General features: G+C 39.5%; 1 protein-coding gene across 4 annotated transcripts in view; it reads left to right on the top strand.

The window, feature by feature from the left end:
• LOC121911346 (neurexin-1a-like) overlaps positions 1–20,509 on the top strand; it is a 269,413-nt gene that overhangs the window by 131,310 nt on the left and 117,594 nt on the right. For all 4 annotated transcript variants that reach the window (XM_042432716.1, XM_042432717.1, XM_042432718.1 and 1 more), the window contains 3 exons: positions 1,224–1,414; positions 3,348–3,521; positions 7,382–7,501. In XM_042432716.1, coding sequence (XP_042288650.1) covers positions 1,224–1,414; positions 3,348–3,521; positions 7,382–7,501 — 485 coding nt within the window. The remainder of the gene's footprint in view (positions 1–1,223; positions 1,415–3,347; positions 3,522–7,381; positions 7,502–20,509) is intronic.

Genomic DNA, 20,509 nt, shown 5'->3' on the forward strand with positions numbered 1-20,509 from the left:
GTCACATTCACAAAATATCAGCTTTATTGATTCTATTATATCTTCAAGCACTTTAATTGGGCTTTTTGGGCCCTAAAATAGTAATCCCTCAGACATTTTCTTCCCTTTTTAGTAGATTTGACTCCCTATTTGGTGCAGTAGTCACTACTGTGGGGTTTTTGCACTGCCATGGCAAAAGAACCCTTGTCAAACAAACAATATCACCCGTAGAAGATGTTTGATTTGGTGTAGGTGACCCCCTTATTTTTGTTCACCTGTGGCTGCTGTCACACTGTGTCACAGTAAATATACTGATTTTCTCTTTTCACACACATTACCTTATTTGTAGGACACACCTGTTTGACACCAGGTGGAAAGACCGGAAAATAGGAAAAGCAGAAAGCTTTAAACTACATTGAATTAGTTTTATGAGTGAAGCAAGATGTTTATGTAAGAATCTCCATATAAATGGATTCAGGTTTTAATAATGCAGCTCTTCATACTATATGACCGTTTCCAAACTTAATATAATTCTTGACAGATTTTTATGCCATTACAACGGGAATCCAACTTCTTTTCTTATCACCTCTATGCCAGAATATTTACTTAAAGAGCTTTCAGCTATTACTGTTCTTTTTAATCTTCATGAAGGCACAACAAATACCCGACATAAAAGGGAATCAACTACACAAGGATGCATTTTTATTGCTAAAATGCAGCCATAGAATGACCTTCTTTTAAGTAATGCCTGAAGTTAAAGGTATTATTGAGTGAGCAAAACATTAAAGTCATACATTTTAATTAAAATGAGCATGCGAATCATAAACTGCCTGTAGACCAAAGAATTTAAGACCAATTTGTTCAGCACAGCCCAGAACCTTTGTTAATTCTGCAACCTGCCAATTATATAGCCCCTTTTCAAACAGCTGCACTGTCTGATACTCTCATTTCTACACACGATTGAACACATACACCAACAACATGCACTCACTTCAGTTTTCAGAAGTTCATTATATTTTTTCTACTTCGTAATTTTATTATTTACACTCTAGTCTGTTGTATTCAGTCTGTTAATCACTTGATAACAATTCAAATGTGGTGAAAAGTGTCTACATTTCTAAACTTGTCTATAATATATATGCATATTTTTGAATTACAGTAATACCTACAATGCCATATGTTCATATTCTTTCCATTTCTGTCTGTGATTGCCTTCACTCATGTTGTTAAATATACGTTTCCAGGTACCTGCATTACGTATCTGACCTGGGGAATGGAGCCCACTTGATCAAAGGCAACTCCAACAAGCCCCTGAATGACAACCACTGGCACAATGTCATCATCTCCAGGGATACCAACAACCTCCACACTGTCAAGATTGATACCAAGATTACCACCCAGACTACCACAGGAGCCAAAAACCTGGACCTAAAGGGTGCGTAGGGATACTGTATTTTTTTATATTTTTAGGCTGCATTAAACTGGGGCAGCAGTGGCCTAGAGGTGAGAGAAGCTGGTTTGTGACTGATAGTATAAAAAAATACTATTGGGGTCAAGTCAGGTCAAGTCAAGTCAATTTTATATACAGTGTATAGTGCCAAATCATTACAGAAGTTATCTCAGGGCACTTTTCATATAGAGCAGGTCTAGGCCGTACTCTTGACAATATCATTTACAGAGATCCAACATTCCCCCATGAGTAAGCACTTGGCAACAGTGGCAAGGAAAAACTCCCTTTAATGGGAAGAAACCTCGAACAGAACCAGGCTCTGGGTGGGCGGCCATCTGCCTTGACCAGTTGGGTTGAGAAAGAAAGAAGGAGGGGGAGGGAGAGCAAGAGAGAGACAGAGAGAGAGAGAGAGGGAAAGAGAAAGAGGGTATAGCACAGTGAAAGTCCCACATAGAGATGAATAGTAATAGCAATAATAATAATGATGATTGTAGGAGTTGGTGTTGAGCAGGATCACAGGGGCAGTGGGTGGCTGGCAATCACAGATCCAGATTCTACAGCTCCAGTAGCAGAAATACCTGCAGAAAGCCACAGGAAGAGAGAGGAGAGAGACGAGAAAGCACAAAACTACGGGAGAGAGGACATGCCAAGTTAGTAAGATACGTTAATGGGACATGAATGCATACAGATAGAGAGGGAGAGGAAGAGAGAAGAGCTCAGTGCAAAATGGGAAGTATCCTGTCAATCTAGGCCTATAAACACATAACTAGGAGCTGGCACAAGACAAGTCTGGCCGGCCTTAACTATAAGTTTTTATCAAAAAGAAAAGTTTTAAGCCTACTGTTAAACATAGAGAGGGTGTCTGCCTTCTGGACCCAAACTGGGAGATGTTTCTTCAGGAGAGGAGCCTGATAGTTGAAGGTTCTGCCTCCCATTCTTCTTTTGGAGACTCTAGGAACCACAAGTAAGCCTGCATTCTGGGACCAAGTTGTTCTAGTGGGGTAATAGGGTACTATGAGCTCTTAAAGATATGATGGTTCCTGATCAATAGCTTTGTAGTTGAGGAGAGGGATTATAAATTCTATTCTGGATTTTACAGGAAGCCAGTGCAGCAAAGCTAAAATGGGAGAAATATCATGTTTTTTTCTAGTTCTTGTCAGTACACGGGCAGCTGCATTCTGGACCAGCTGGAGAGTCTTTAGAGACTTGTTAGGGCAGCCTGATAATAAGGAATTGCAATAATCCAGCCTAGAAATAACAAAAGTGTGGACTAGTTTGCATCTTTTTGAGACAGGATGTGCCTGATTTTTGCAATGTTACGTAGGTGAAAAAAGGCAGTCCTTGAAATTTGTTTTATGTGGGAGTTAAAGGACATATGATGATCAAAGATAACTCCCAGATTCCTTACGGTGATGCTGGAGGCCAGCAGCACCTGGCTCTCTCACATCATTTCCACCACTGAGGTGCCCTTGAGCAAGGTACCCAACCCCATCTGTTCAGCAGCCAACAGTAACTGTGTGTGTGAAGCAGAGAGTTCATAGAAAAGACCATTCATGCTTAGCAGACCCACCTGGGATAAAAATTATTTGAAAGAATCATCTCTAACTGGAACAACATTGGCATAATTAGAGCTCAACTGGGGACAATGTTGGAATGTATTGTTATTAAAGATTGCTAGTGACAAATTACAAAGTAGATGACAAATTCCTCATTGGGGCATGAAAAAAATAATATTGATATGTGCAAATAAATGTCTACGCAAATCACACAACACAATAAGGACTGACAATAATAAGGATAGTCCAAAATCATGTGCTTTTCAAGACTTTAAAGTACTGTAACATGCATATGTTCTGTTAGGTAACATCTTTTATTTCCACTAGGGGTCAGTATTGTCATATTTCTCAATTCTGTACAGGTAACCTTTATGTTGGTGGGGTGGCTAAGGAGATGTACAAGGAGCTACCTAAACTGGTGCATGCCAAAGAGGGTTTTCAAGGTTGTCTGGCATCAGTGGATCTGAATGGGCGGCTCCCAGACTTGATGTCAGACGCTCTGGACTGTGTGGGGCAGATAGAGAGAGGATGTGAAGGTGAGTAGTCTCCCAGCTCCCTCTTAGACTCAGCTGTCGGTGACCCGTTGCTGTCAAAAGTAATTTTTTTTTTTTCCCTGAGAGTTTACAAGGTCACACTGAAATTCTTAGTTTTATTATTGATAGATGCTTAAAAAGGAAGACGGTCTGTTATGGACTCTTATCTCAATGATAGTCAGGAAAGCTTTCTTTTAATTCTCTTCATTCTGGTTTCCCCTCACTATAAACAAAACTATCCTAGGGGGGTCACTGTGACACCATGTCACAAAGTACTGTATCGCTGCTCAGTCTTCTCAGTCTCATGCTTGTCCGACAAGGACACACGCATACACATACACACACTGTAAAACACACCCACCAAGGCAACCACTCTGCCAACCTGTGGCACATAATTTACCATCCATAAAGTGTGTTAGTATTCTGTTAGAATGCATCAAGCTCCGACACTTCTCCACAGGCAATCATTTCTGTTTCACTTGGCCATAATCTGATTATTCTCTCTGCCATATTTGTACTGCCAGTGTTATTTCCCATTTTATCCCCATTCTGTTTTGCTCTATGCATGCTTGCTGGATCTGAGAGTTTGCCAGAAGCAATCCTTTTGAATTATGTATGAAGCCTTTGTTGCATGCATGAATATCATTTGCCCAGTCTAATGTGTGCACCACATCCAGAGACAATATTTGATTTATTTTTCAACGTCACTCACTTAGTTTAATTTCGCAATTCATCCACTCTCTTCTATTGAGTACGCAACTTTTCATGTTCCAACATTACAAATGTAATCAAATTCAGCACCCTGTGCGGTTCTGTCAAACTTGCTGTTTTCATTTTGTGCCACACAATCAATGTTCGCTCTCAATGGAAAATGGCTCCTATGATAACACATTTATTGAATAGTGGTGATGGAGTCAGTAGGTAGAATAGGTGCTGATAGTACTGAATAAAGCAGAGGCCATTTCAAAATATGCATGAGAGGAAGTAGTTTCTCTATCACTTTAAATTTTACTGAACAGAATGGATAAAGCATATCCACTTTCCGTAATAATGACTTAATAACTGCACATTTTTATTTCATATCACTGATGCCAGTTTGAGAGTAGTTGCTGTTACAGTTTGGCTTAACCTGGCCTCTATTATACAATACAATTTCCCCCTTCTGGCTCTTTCTGAGGACAAACAATCCACCTCAATCCTCTCTCTCTCTCTCTCTCTCTCTCCTGCTTCAACAGTCTGTGTTTCTGTTGTTCCATCTCTGACTTGGTGCTTTACTAACAGCTGGTATACTTTGCCTTTTCCTTTCCTATTATTTCGCTGACAAAAGTTGCATTGATGAAAGCTGACTTGCAAGGTAGATAGCTTTGTCTGTTTGATACGGAGTCTGATACCCTCCCCCACCTCCCCCCCTCCTTTGCATCTGCAATGCCTCTGCCCCCCCCCCCCCCCCCCCACACCTCTCCAAAGTCTCTACCTCTACACTTTCCACATCTCCCTGAGCAAGATGACTGCCTAGTTTGCCATTCACCCACCTGCCGTACGGAATGGGCTTCAGTCCCATAGGAATACAAGGACCATTACCATCTTGTATCAAAGTCTATGGGGCTCACATTTTGATTTGCACTCACACATTGTATGTTGTTTTTATTGGACATAACTTTGGTTTTTGCTATGTTACGTTTGCTTTGTTATGTTTGTTTCCCCCACATTTTTGTGAACATACACCACATGTGAGCTATATTATAGTTTTGCATGATTTATTATAGTCCTCATAACATATTACATGTTTTCTTCTGCATGAATTTCTGATAAAGAATAGTTGTTTTTTTTATTGAAACATCAATCATTTTTTTTATGTTTCACATGGGATTCAGTAAGTCCCATGTTCACCAGTGTCATGTTCCTGTTATAATCTTCAGCACTCTATCACTACATTTGTAAATAGGAACTGTATGTTTAACAGCATTCTTCAGTCTTTTATGATTTAACAACATGCTGAAAAACAAATAGCACCACTGGCCAATAATTTAAGTTAATTCAGATGCATTTTGATAATAAATAGTAATATAACTACATTATAGTTACTGAATTTGTAATAAACATTAACTACAAATTGAATTTAATTATCCTTTATATCATATTTTACATTTACATAAATGAAAACTAAAAATAAATGATTTTACATCTCATTTGTTTCAAATTGTGATATTTTATCTACACATATTTACAAGTATGCTATTACACATCTGTCGTGCCATTGTTTACTCATAAGCCAAGTCAAGTTAAATTAGGACATTATATTTATGACACATTAGATTATGATGTGAAAGATTCATCAAATCATTAACGTACCATGTAGTTATACGCAAGTCAAATTGATATGTATATATGGATGTATTTTTGAAACATTTGTCATTATGTACGTGTTTCCAACAGCAAAATGTACAGTATGTACTGCATTTTGCATTTTTCAGCCTTGAGTGGGCTACAGCAAATGCTTAAACTATTAGCCAGTTACCATAGCTACTCCAAAGGGTGAGCAGCGGCGGCTGCGGCTACACATTAATCAGAAAAAAAGACAGCATATGAGGAGGAGATTGTGATATATGCCTGTATGAAACAGTTGAGCAACATCTTTTTAAAATCTCACAAATAAATATGCACATTGTCCTTGTAATTATAATGAGTCTACACTATGAAATGGGCAGTGATAGATTCATGCATGTAGGAGTAGATGTGTCATTATATGACGCTCATTTGTCATAAGTGCAGTGCAAATGTCCTGATTAATAATCAGCAAAAATAATAAAAGTGGTCAGAGTATAATCCTACTACAATATAATACTGCAATTAAATAAAATATGATTAACTTTTGATTTATTTTTTTTAAACAATGATAATAACTTGCCAGCATTCATCCATACTAACCTTTTTCCATTCCACTAACATTCCTCCAACAGCTTAAGTAGCTCAGCATCACTGTCACACCAACAGTCAGACGATACAGTCCGTACAGCTGCATCCTTACTGCACATTGGCTCAGACTGACCAGCTGATTGATGGGATGTCAGAAAGGATAGAAGCACAAACAAGAAGATTAAACGCATGACTGTAAACACATATTGAAAAAATGTCACATGGCTTCTTTTCAGGCTACTTTAAAAGCAAAGGGGTAAGTCAGGGGGCCCTTCTGCTAAAGAACTGAGTTGTCTTATGCTCCCCATTCACAGCTGGTAATAACATGCATCTTGCTCACACAAGCCATCTCAACAAACGGTTGACAGTTTGGAGAAAAGAAAGAGAAAGAAAGGAAATCTGGACTGCAGTGTTCACTGTTTATGGTGGAAATATAATCAAGTAACATCACATCAAGACACATTTTAAACACACGCTTCTCTACATGTTGAAGCCAGATGTAACTAAATGCCTGCCTTTCTAGTTAACATTTTGTATTCTACCTTCTTAAATGTAAAAAATAAAAAACATAAATTTCTAATGGCGGTTTAATCCAAGCATTAAAATTATTTGAACTTATTTCAATACCTCAGATGTTTTTTTTTTTATGCTGTTTTTGTCCATGAGTGATGTTTGCTTGTCTCTGTATTCTGAATACAAATAAATTCACAGAGGGTTCAGGCAGGCAGCTGACAATCTGGACAGTTCTGTAGAAAGAATATGATTAAATGCACTGCTGTTAGTGTATTTGCATAGCATATGCGTATTTGTTCTGTATATGCTTAATTCCATTCGCAAAAGGCTGTGTTGTTTTGCGTGCCATCTAATTTTACTATAGTCAGGCTACAGACTACTTACTTGTATTATCAGAGTCTGCTCACCCTGTCGCTATTTGTCTCCATGCTTAGGTCCCAGCACTACGTGCCAAGAGGACTCCTGTGCCAACCAGGGTGTGTGCCTCCAGCAGTGGGAGGGTTTCAGCTGTGACTGCAGCATGACGACATTTGGAGGACCTCTGTGTAATGACGGTAAGATTCCAGCTCCTGCCTCTTAACTCTCTGAGTACAACAAGTTTTTGCTTCTTTTTTTTTTATAATTATTTTATTTGAGTCCGACAAGTACATAGTAAACATGCATTTTGTCATACCCTGTGAGGCCTCTCCATAATAACAGATGATGGGTCTTTTCATTTCATTCAAATCACATTTCATTTCATCTCACTGCATTGGATGCGTAATTCTTTCCATCTGTTAAGCTAATTAAATGTGTCCAGGAAACTCTTGGTGTCAGATGTTTAAAGGTGGGTGTTATCATCAACAGCAGAGCCATTTTTATCCCATGGTTTCACACAGCATCCGTATTCCAGCTCATTATTGTTTCCTGACTGCGTGCTATATTTGTGTCCTCAAGAAGCACAAGTTTTGCCAGCAATATGACGCATTTGCTTTCTAAACTTTTAGATCAAAGTTATGGCCCAAACAGCATCAACTGTTTGTGATTGATATATTGTAACTCGGTCTATTAGAATACATCTTGACATTGCTTTTATTTCAGTAGCTCTGCTTTGAATGTTTAATGTCTTCACCGAGCGAGCTGAGAACTGCTGAGACTCTGTCAGGCAGAAACTTGCTCATAATGTGACATCTGGCTGACTGTTCAGTGAAAGCTCTTTAAAGTTTGAGAGATGAACCACTAGAGGGAGCAACAAACATTGTGTTCTGCTAAATAAAACATCAAGTCAAACAAGCAAAAAAAAAAAAGACAGCAACAAAAAGATGCACTTAATGTTTTCTACAATTTCTCCAGAATGCCTTCTGTTGATGAGCAATGCACTGACCAGTACCAATTACATCACATACACCATAAAAATTCTCACAAACTTTGAGCCACAAGATGCAGTTTAAAAGTTATGTGATATTAATCTCTCTTAAAGACATTTAAATGGGAATTCGGTTTGAGGGATTTTGTGTCATTAATGTTGCTTTTGAGAGAACAACGCTAATGTCTGCTACACCTTTAGAAAATTGGCTACTTTCTTATGCAAAACATGCACAGGGGATTTTGTTTGGTCATTATTTTCTTCTGCGGTGGTTCACACAGTAAGGGGTGAATGGGCAAAGTGCTGAACTGCATTAAGGAGAAAAGAACAGAGTGGGCACTCTGGAGATGACACAAAAGCAGAAGAGAGAGCACCATAAATGTTAATGCATTCTGTGTCACTTCTACCAGCTTGATAAGACCCCATCTTTTGTCATCAACAAAAAGTGTTAATAGATTCCCATGCAGCCTTATACACTGAACATACCTGCTGCCTATGATAACACTTAAAGGATTCTTCTGTACATGACGTGTGCTCGAGAGTAGCTTGTCGGGGGCATTGACTGGACTGTTAACAATCAGGGGCTGAGTTCAGATTCTTCTCCATCAAAAACCTTTTAAAAACGTACTTCTAAATAGACTGATTCCATGTATTTTTTTTTATTTTTCTTGCATGTCAGGGCTACACATTGCTTAAAAAATGTGAAAATTGGAAAAGGAAGGAAGCATTTGGATTTGATTTACCATATAATTGGAAAATTCCAGCCATTCGAATGTCTCAAACCAAAATGAGCGTTATATGAGACACCTACTACCATTATTACTACACCTACATGATGGAAAATCCTCAAAACCCATAAAACAATGGCAATTTCACAAATGAGAGTTGAAAATGGCTAACTATTCAAAGTGACTGAGTAAACTTTCATAATTTGGTTGCAAAGTCATTGCTGATTGACCTACTTGATATGAACCACAATTCCCACCTCAGTGGCACAGGTAGTAAAACATGAGAAAATATTGTTACCTGTGGAAAAATGAAGACAATGACTGAATTCTGTCTTTTTAAAATTATAATATCTGGTTAAATTGAGCAGAATCATTGATTCTTCTTAGCCCAACTTTGTTAACTAGTAGGTCTAACTAGGGTCTATTTGGATTCATGTAACTCAGGTAACATGGGTTTTTCTATTTAGTCTAGTTTCACCCTTTCTATCAACGTTGATTGGAAAGGCGTTTAGCTGCCTGTCAAAGACACTACAGAGTGTGAAGAGGACAGAACAAAGGCAATGGCAACTTTTTTTCCTCATTAGAGGATGTTTGTGCCACTGCTTGAGCTCCAACCCCTTTACCGGTAAAAAATCTTGGTATATCCATTTTTGTCCTCACACTGACTGACTGTGTTGCATAGTAACACCATCAACTGAAGGATGGACAGAGACCTGTCAGCCAATAAGGCACGAGTATTTCCACGTATTTTCCTGTAAACCTTCTCTGGTTGGTCTTGCCTCCGTTCTGTTCGCTGATACAACACTGCCATCTTCTTTAGTGACAAACCGCTAAAAGTAGAGAATTATTTGGGGCTTAAGAAGAAATCTTCGCGGCTACAGCCCCAAATGCCCAAACCAGGCAACGCCTATGTAGCTCGTCCTGATCTCAGCCATTCTCGGCTCATTTTACTCTCCCTTTCATTCCTCAGACTGTGTTTGTATCAACAGAGGAGTAGGGCTGTGCTGGAGGTGATGAGGGATATTTTTGATGAACTCCTCATGAACCTTCCTTGTGCATTAAAGGAAGAAAAAATGCAGTTTGGAACTTTTTTTTTTTTCTCTTTCTTCCTGTCATACATATTCATCTCTAGCAGACCCATAGAGCTCATTTACAGCACTGGGAGCAGAGTGGCTCACAGGATATGTATGCATATATTATATCTGAGTAAATGTGCTCTATACCTGCTGAGTCTAGTTACTGTAGTTAGTCTCATTATGCCTGCTGACCTGACAAAACAATAGGACGGATCAATGCGTAGGCCCACGAGATGCAATATGTAACCATAAAAAACATACTCTCCAAGAAATCTCTTTCACTGAACTGAACTAGTCCTCAGAATAGTGATGCAAGACAGCCTCACTCTGCCAAGGAAAATCTATGAGTAGAAAAAAAAACATGAAGCTGGAGATGGTTGGGTTTTATCTGTGTTGATGGATTGTCATGGGGATAGAGGAGGAGGGAGCGGCAAAAGAACGAGAGAAGCAACTCTGAGGAAAATATCACTTTTTACCAGATATATTTGCATAAGCTGAAATGCAGGCAATTTACAACAGAGCAATGGGTCTCCGAGAAAGCAACTTACATGGGGAGCGCACTGTATTTCCAGATATTTCTCTAGTGGGTAGTCTTGGCACCCTTCCTTCTTACAAGGAGAAAAACTCCATTTCACAGCCCTTGGCCCCATAACATTTACAGCCAGGGTGCATTGAATGGCTGTCAGTCACAATTCAGAAGTGAACTAATATAATATCTGAAAGAACAATACTGTCTCAGTGATCAGCTTAAGTAAATTCAACATGTAAATCATTCTGTGCTGAATATTGTATATTATTGTGTGCAGTTCCCTGTAAATCCACTATCAAGCTGTTTTTTGTACAATATTCAATCACGAAATTCAGCTATAGTGCACTCAATTTTGTTTTATTTATTTATTTTTGTGTTTTATGATTTTGTTAATACATTGTCAATTACTATTTTAGGAACTAGTAAATCTTTAAGAATCAATGTCAAAGACAGATAGCAGCTCTTAGAATTTCCTTTGGGAATATGTCTTTTAAGATGATGATGTGAGATGAGATGATGATGTGGTTTTGACTGAAAAAAAAAAACACATTTGTTCTTACATTTTCATTTGATTTAAATATATATGCATATGTATTGTGTATTGTTTATATAATTTAACCAAAAGTGAACAAGGGTATGTAATCTGAAATGCTGTATATTTTCCTAATTGCTTATTTGTTATTCAGTATTTGATAGTTTACAATCAGCTCAAATTAACGTAAAATACTTAGACAAAATTACCAAACATATGGCTCTCTAAATGATATTTTTTTCTCCTGAGGTCTTCAGCTATACAGAGAGAAATTGGTTATCAGTGAGTTGGCATAGTGAGCAGGGGAAATTAAGAGAAGTGTTTGGGAAATGAGCATAGTTGAGTGGCGAGTCCTTTAAATCCTTTCAACACATGCAGCTTTCCAACTGTTTTGTCCTGTGGGGGATGTGGACCAACAAATTGTATAAGAAAGAGAAGAGAAAGAGCATCAGTGAGATCATCCAGTGATTTGTTTTCCTTCTTTCAGATACAATTTTGATACCCCATGTTAAAAAAAGTATCTTTTAGTAAAAGAGAGGATGAAATCATGTATTTGGTTACCAATCAGTGATGTGGTTCAGCTTTTGTTTGAGTATCTTCACATGGCTTTTTCTACCTTTCCGCAACAGAGAGCGTATTGCAAGTGCATGTAGACACATATTTTGCACTGGGTTTAATTTTTCAGAACAGCTCACTATTTTCTGACTGTGCTTTGAGTGTGTTATGATAAAAGTATTTCAACTTTTCAGTAAAGCATTGCACCTTTCCCTTCAGAATGATCGGCGAAATGACGACACCGATATAAAAACAATCTTTAGATCATCATCTCCCCAACACTTCATCCCAGTAATACGCCAGTACTTGTTTAGAATGAACTACGGACACGGTGTCTTAGATTTGTATTTATAGAACCAATTATCCCCACTGGATACCTACGGTCAGTGTAACTGCAAAAGGAAAAAAAAACACAAAGCATATAAAGCTCAGTGGCCAAGATGAATCAGATTTCTCTCATGTATCATGCATGTGTAATGATTTAGGACTGTTGTGAAAGCATGCATTTGGTCTCATCACTACAAGCAGTTTTTCATGCCAGCAGGAATAAATTGGCATGTAGAACACATATTAGCTATTACCCTAGACAAGCAATACAAACTGTATGTATTTATGTGTTGTGATGTCATCGGTGCTTTTCTGCGTCACCATGCAGACATTCCCAGTGCCTCCTCCCAAGCTTAGAGTGAGTTAATATTGCCATATTGCATTTTGTCTTCTCTGTAAGGTCCACTGGGGCTTGAAAAAAGTGTTCTAGTTTTCATTCAGAAGCTGGCTTGGATGCCATGCTTGTGTTTGTGTTTGTGGGACTTAAACTTCAGTCTAGACATCCTGAGGGAGTTTGCCTGCAGTGGTCAAGCATCTGAGGGTAATGCACAGAGACAAACAGAATGGTGTTTGCTGTTGACCTTAAGTGGGTCGAGAAGAGGCTACAGCGAGGGGTATGCCTGGCCTTCACGCAATTTTAGTCTCGCCTGGTTGCTCTTCCACCCAGTCCTATAGCCAGAGCTATTAGTGCCATGTCAATATTGTATCAACAATGAAGATTGTGTGTGGGTCTAGTCTCCATCGTCCCTGCCCAAGGGCCAAAGACGAACTCATCCCACTTGATTCCTAATGTGTCTGAGTCATATCTCATTCTTGTGTCTTTGTACCTCGAGAATAGTCCGTCTGGGCCCCCGGCTGTTATCTACTATATGATCTGCATTGTACTTTGGTCTGATTTTTCTAGAGCACACAGAAGAAAGTAGAAGGACCCTATTTCTGTCATGTGCCTCCTCTTCTTGTGGTCTAAAAGACAGCTACCATGTAGCTCTCACACTGACATGTTTGTTGCATCACTTCAAAAAGCAAGAATAAATATTTTAAGAAGACACTCAAAATCTAGGAAATATAAGAAAGGTACAAAAAGAGAAAAACAATCCACAGACTGTGTTTTCGTGACATGTTTGTAGTAAAGAGATGCTCTTCCTAACAGGAAATACAGCTCGAAATCAAAATGTGATGAGGAGAATAAATATCATCAGGGTCGTCCATGACAAAATTAAAAAAAAAATAAAACTGTGACAATAAGCACAAGCTGCAACCGCTGAACACTGATGCAGTCAATTAAAGTTACAGAATAGCATCATGACAGTGCAGTAGTATACATCAGTGCTGTCAGTAGCAATACCAATTTTACTACAATTTTTGTCTCCAGTGTCTAAATTGTTGTAGTCAAATTAGTCAAGAATAGCATAATATAATTCACATGAGTAAAGTTTTGCCCCAGTTAAGTCTGTAAATATTCAGGTGTGTTCCTAGAATTTCCTTTTCACACAAAATAGGGCAGTGGTGTTTCAGTTCCGCTGTGATGTTCCTCCAGATTTAAGATGTAGATAAAAGCACTCAGGCAGACAGGCAGTACAGCAGACAATTTTGTCCCATCCTACTGTGCTGGCACGCAAGGATTAGACCACTTAGTTTGGTTTCAATCAATACAAGGAGACTCCCAGTCCAGTACTGAGGCCAAGGGGGGTATGAGGCACTGGAGTAAACAGCCTGCTGTCACATCGAAGTAATGTTCTCTTTGCCCTGGATGTGGTCCTCTTTTGATGCAGCTCAGCGAAACAAATCTATGGATCTGAAAATATTTGGGCTTCAGCGTGTATTGAACGCTTGGCCTAGCTTTGAACAGCCATTGTGCCCCAAGACATAAGAGAAGCAGTCTTAAGTGCTTCTGTGTGTTCACTTCAGTAGCCATCCCCCTCAAATGTGCTTACAAGAATCGCAGCGCCTCCAATGTACAATCAAATAACCATTCTGTGTTATCTTTGGTGAAAATCTGTAAAACAATGAATTCATTTTTAACAAAAAAAGACAAATGCGTGATCAAGTAAGTAACACTCTCGTGTACACATACAACATATATACAAAACATTATAAGAGTGAATGTAGATATAGTATGCTCATATCAACAGCCTTCAATGATGAATTTGGGGATGTTCTATATATTTTTCTTGCTGTCAACAAATCCCATGAAAAGACCAAAACCAAACATTTTGTTTGCTTATCATACAGTATGCGCCAGCCCCTGAAGCTACAGTACATAGGAGGATGTGGATCTGCACTTATTTCCACACATATTCCTGTAAGCTGTTCTAGATGGAAACAAAGTTGGATTGTCCCTGAAGATCACTGCTGAGAAAAAAATAAAGGAAGATTTATTATTTTGTCCTCTTTTTGTTCCCGTTACTGTCACTTCCTCCACCTCTGTCTCATCTCAACTCAATACTAGTGGTCACTATCTGGCCTGATTATTTTCAATAACTTCCTCATGCTGATTGGGTTGAATATAAATGGGTTTCTGTGCCAGGAAGCAACAGCCATATGTGGACGAAGGCTGTTGGCATGGAAACCAGGTCTCGTTTCACCCCACAGTGGATGTTGTAACATGTCTGTAACTTTGCCCAAGCAGTGAGGTCTCCGCAGGAAGCGGCGTAGAATCACTCTCAATCTTTTAGCCGGCCTGGTAGAATATCGAAGGCTCATAAGTTTAACTTGCACACACAGACACATGACTTAATAGCTCACTTGGCTGATGGTAAACCATAGCATACAGCTGTGAGGCCGCATGTCCCTTGCTTATTATGTGATGTAGCGTCACGCTGGCACAGCGGCATTAGTATGGAAGAGCAGCGGTGTGCGACATATTTCAGATTACTTCATAAGACCACGCCGCTGTTCATATGGTGTTCCAAAGATCTATCGTGCCCTCAACAACAAACTCAGCTGTGAAGATTTTTTTTAGAGAGTTTCTAGACATTATTTTTTGTGTCAATGAACAGCATGCGGTCAGATCAGAACATTGCACACATTTAGTTGCCTTCATTGTGATCTCTGCTGTAATCAGAGTCACATCTAGAAGTCGTTGCACTGCAGTGGTGAGAACCTAATCTTTGAGGTGTTTTTATTAATTGGTAGCCCAGAGGGCCATGTTGACAGGAAATAAGAAGCTGTTGTTTCTCCACAACACAATACTAATTAAAGTGTTGACTAGAAGACAGAGTATCTGCTAAACTACCCTGCTGGGTGATACAATGACACTGTGAATATTCCCCTCTTGCATAAATTCAGGCTATTGAACATGACACCCAGGATGACTATGGCAAGAATATAAAACATCTCTTAAAAAAAAAAAAAAACCCAAAAGATTGTTTGCTTGTACTGAACAGTTGAAAAAGTTTTGATTTCTTCAGTTGACTGTCTATGAATAATTGCAGTCAGAAGTCATTTAAATGAAGACAGTATTGATTTTTACTACAGTGACTTGCAAATTGAGATGCTGATGGACATTGTAATTTTCCGAGTGGCAGGAAGTAGCGGTGGGTTTTTTGCTGTAGTTAGAAACAAACTATAAATATTTATGTTATTCACTGTATTAGAGAGTACTCAGCAACTGTGAGTAATATGTCGGCCTCATTTGGCAGGGAAAAGGTCAGAGTCACCATTATCAGCATGTGCAGAGGCAGAGAGAACTAGATAATCTCAGTATCTCACGAATGAAGCAAATTCAATTCAATTACTACAAATGCAACTTACTCAGGTACCTACTATAAGAAAGAGTCTTGAACATTTTTAGATGCAGAAGGTTAGATTTTGGAAATCACACCTCTGATCTGCTGCTGAATATGAAGTTAAAAAAAGGCAAAAAGAAGAGGTTAGTGTTGAATAGAGTTTGCAGTTTTGGTTTGTTTTGTCATTATATTTTTCACACTGCACAATAGTTATTATTATGTAACTATGTGACAGACCTGCTTGGACGTTCATTTTTTTTCTAGCATTCCAACTGGGAAAATGCAGCCTGAACAGAAAGACTGAGTTTCTATAATTATTGGTATAATGACAAATCTATTATGTCCTCAGCGACCTGTGGAGCAGGAGGTTGGTGAGTTAGAGAGCTCCAACTGTGACCACGGATCTACAGGGCTCCGCTGCACCAACTCCTGCTGTGATATTGTCATGTTGACAACATGCCACATGACAAGTCTGATTGAGTGTAATTTACTGTGCAATCAAAACTTTACAAACTCTACATTAACCCGTCTAAATTATGAAACCGTTTTTGTGTGGAAAATGATTTGCATCCACACCGGGTTGTTTGTGAAGAGACCTCTGCTCACAGTTACACATTAAAAATGGCTAAATCTCTTCCTCTTCATCCTCTTTTCAGTTGGCAAACAGCAAGCATCACAGCTTACTAAGTAGTGAGACAGACAGCCCAGCTGATCAAATAATTAACTTATGATTGTGACATTGTTTGACAAAATCAACATAAATGCAGGTTAATGACAACAGCTGTGCTGTATGATTGCTTATATTGACAGTTAAGATGTGTGACAGACAAAAGTTAGACGATAGAAAATGATCTTAACTTTGCTGGTTATTCTCCTGAGTCTCCTCCTTCTCTCTATACAGCAGAAAGTACAATATAGGCCTAGTTTTAATTGGTATCCACATTATTTATCATGTTAACCAACAATCACTCCCAAGCTGCTGCACCGCAATGACAAAATCATTATTTTATAATTGACGTCATCTGACAAAATCAACATAAATTCAGATTAATGACAACAGCTCTGCCGCAACTGTATATTGACATTTAAAATGAACGATCACAGAGAAAGTTAGAAGCAACTAAAGGTTGTCTTCTTAACTTTCCTGGCACACAGCCCTGACCCTCACTGAGCAGCTTACATCATTGTTTTGCAAAAGCTTTGTTTACCCCAAACACGCTGAAACACCAAGCAGGCATTTTAAGATTTACACACTCTGGAGACTGTTTTTGGAAAAGCTCTGCTGGGGGGAGAGAAATACTGTTTTAGTCTGGATGGAGAGCTGTTCACAAATTTAACTGACGTATTGTGGATGTATTCTTGGTCTACGCCTCTTTTTATCTGCTAAACATATGTAGAGGAAAAAAAGAAAAACCTCTTGCTCTATTTATGGATTTCTGTTTATACAATCTTGTCCATATGTCTGAGTGTCCTTGAGCAAGACACTGAACACCAAGTCGCTCCTGATGGGCAGGTCAGCACAATGCACGGCAGCTCGGCAGTCGTCGGTGCGTGTGAATGGGTGAATGAGAGAAAAAATTGTAAAGCGCTTTCTCCAAAGGTAGAACGGCGCTATATAAGTGCAGTTACCATTTGACCATTTATCTGTGGTAAGATGTAGGCCTCCATGTGAGGACATTGCGAATGCGCCAGTGATGTTGTTTGTGTTAAAGTTTAGTCTAATGAACCAACACTGCAGCAGGCTTCATTTTCCATTTCAATGAGACCACTGCGGTCCTGTTGCAGAGGGATCATTTTTTGCTTTGTGTATATCCTGCACAAAAGTTCTGCCTCAGTTTCTTCGACAGCACAAAGCAACTTCATCTGCCAACACACCAGGTTGGCCAACGTACCTTGAAGGAGAGAGCGATTGTCATGACGAACTTTGCACAGTTGTACAACTTGTCCTTACAAAGAAGCAGAAGAACATACACCGTAGTGTAGTGTCTTGGCTTTTGATAATCATGTTGCACACCAAGATATCCCACTGCATTGTTTTCCAGTAGTGCTGCTGTTGGTGTTAAAGCCCCTTATGTTCCAAATTAAGCACAGACCTGGAGAAACACTCAGACACGTTTTGTAGATAAATGTAGATGTGGTAAACTATAGGACATATGCCTGCAGTAAAGCCACAGGAGTATCTAGATAAACTTGTAAAACGCTGTCACAAAGATAATGAACAAGCCTTTGTTTCAAGAGGAGCTTGCCAGTCAGTCTTCATAGCAAACAAACAACTGTTTAGTATGTCTGAGCGTCGCCGTGTGCTCCAGGTAATATTAAACATATGCACGAAGGGATTAGACAATGCAAACTCTCCCCTCTTTCTCCATTAAGTGAAGGTCAACCAAACTTCGAAAACCGTCCTCGACCTCAACTAACTTCTCAAGTGTTTATGCATAAAGGACAGATTTTATGTGCGGCACTACTCATATCTGCTCTTATCTGTAGACGGCTAGGGTGGAGAAGAGCACACACACAGATCACTCAATGTCTCGGCCAAAGTCAGTCCCAGCGATACAGCTGTCTTGACTCAGTGATTTAAGGAGGAAACCTGCTTAATAGGCTTTAAAGATACTTTTGACAGAATCTTTGGTGCTGGGCTGCCACCCACAAGCAGCCTTGCAGAACAAATCACTGGATGGTTCCTCCTTGCCCACTCTATTAAGGAGACATTGTAGGAAAGGGTGGAGGAAAAAAAGAACTTTCATTACAAGAGATATTTCTGTGCATCAGACTTTCTGTGACTAGGATTCGCATAAAAGCAAGAGTTTTTCATTTCTACTTTCATTATGGTGAACTTGATATTACATATTCTACCAGCTGTGTTTCTAATGTAATGGAGAACGTGAAATGCATTCAGCAGACAGAAGTCTAGAGGTAGCACAAGGCCAATTCTACATCTCAATTGTTTTTTAGGCACAAGGAACTAGATGCAGTCAAGCCTCAATGCAACTTCATGCAGACACACTCGAGTCACGCTGCCTCACTCGCTCTGTACGTGACACACTTTTCACGGAATCGCATTGCGTGCTGTACTATAGGCCATTGGCTATTCATATTCATATACCAAGCCTTCATTTGGACATGAATGCCTCTGTATACCCTGGAAGACTCGGCACTGGCGGCTTCCTGCGCTGCTTTCCATTGGATTTTGTTGCACGCATTAGGTGTCACCATCATTGAGAATGTAAAAATGTTTGTCCCCACAACTTTCCTCGAATTAAACTAAATATTTGTGATAAATAGCTTTAGTCTTACCATTTGACAAACTTGTCAGCGTACAGTTAATTGCATTTTCATTCATTCAAGTAGAAAATCTATTCCTCCTCCACAGTGTGAAGCAGCACAATGAAATTTGCTTGTATTTATTTGACCAATCAGGCCAAATGACCATTTTACTCAACTATTGCAACTAAAAACAACACACGTCGCAGCAACAGATCTCCATACGGCCTGCGACATGTGCCTGCCACCTAAGCGCACCACGACTAGTGTTGGAAAACCTGCTGCTTGTTGGGACCGCAGAGTGGTCCCCTCTGTCTGCTCAAAGCAATAGTTGCATTACTTTCATAATGTTGGTTTATTCGAGGACATTGGCGATACATTCGGACGCCCCTGCCTATGAAATCTCCTCTTTTTGAACCAAAGTCCAAAGGCACTCCTTTCCAAGATCGCTGCCATCCTGCAATGTCAAAGAAGTTTCATCTTACCACTGTTTGGTCTGCCCAGCCAGCTAAGAAGAAAACCTAGTTGGCAGTGGGAGGAACTGACCCAGTATGTGCCACTCCCTGCGGCTGTTCAAACGTACTGTTCAAAACAGTATTCCGACTTCAAAATAACAATTTCCTTTACCAAATCCTGCATGGTGTCCTTCTTCTGCCTGTGTCCGTCCAAGGCTCACCCCTCTGCGCTTGCCGACCATGCAGGAGACATTGCTCAGCTGCTCCTCTTCATCTTTCTCCACTCCCACACGTCCCAATATGGTTCAGAAGCATCAGCCATTTTGAAACCACCTCAGCTTTGTCTCTTCCACGGGAGGAGTTCTACCAGAACAGTTTGCCTAACGCAACCTTTATTACCTTACGTCACCTGCTGTTTCCACACAGCAGCACAATACTTCTTAATCTCCAGCGGTGCGTATTTCTAACAGAACAGCTTCGCATGTGAAGCCTGTGTGAAGTACAGCTTCTGCGATGTCTGCCATAAAAGATGAGAGCCACGAGAGACCACACAACCACCTGATTTGTGTGAAGGCTCATCTTATTCATCTGATCCGTGCGTCTTGAATAATTCGATGTTACTTGAATGATTCAACAGAGATAGGACTAAAATAATACACGGCGACTGATACTTGAAATGTATGAGTATGACATCACATGTCATGAAATTGAAGTCTCAATTGAGTTTAAAGTGCATTTTGAATGAATAACACTGGGAAAGAAGAGCAGTTGTAGGACTACTCATTGATTAAACTTTGTGTATGGAGGAGAGGCTACTCTATGTGGAGGGATCCTCACTTGACTACGACTAGCACTGTAGAATGCCTTTGTATTTAAAGAGCTATATTTCTGATGATGTTTTCAAAGCGCCTCTCTGAAGAGCATGATTTTTTTTTTTATGATTTATTTAGTAGTTTTGTTCCAAAAGGAATGAACTTCATTCAAGAGGAGGCAAGAGACTTTTGAGAGGAATGGAAAGCTGTT

The sequence above is a fragment of the Thunnus maccoyii genome, chromosome 14 (genome assembly GCF_910596095.1).
Source record: "Thunnus maccoyii chromosome 14, fThuMac1.1, whole genome shotgun sequence".
Taxonomy (NCBI): domain Eukaryota; kingdom Metazoa; phylum Chordata; class Actinopteri; order Scombriformes; family Scombridae; genus Thunnus; species Thunnus maccoyii.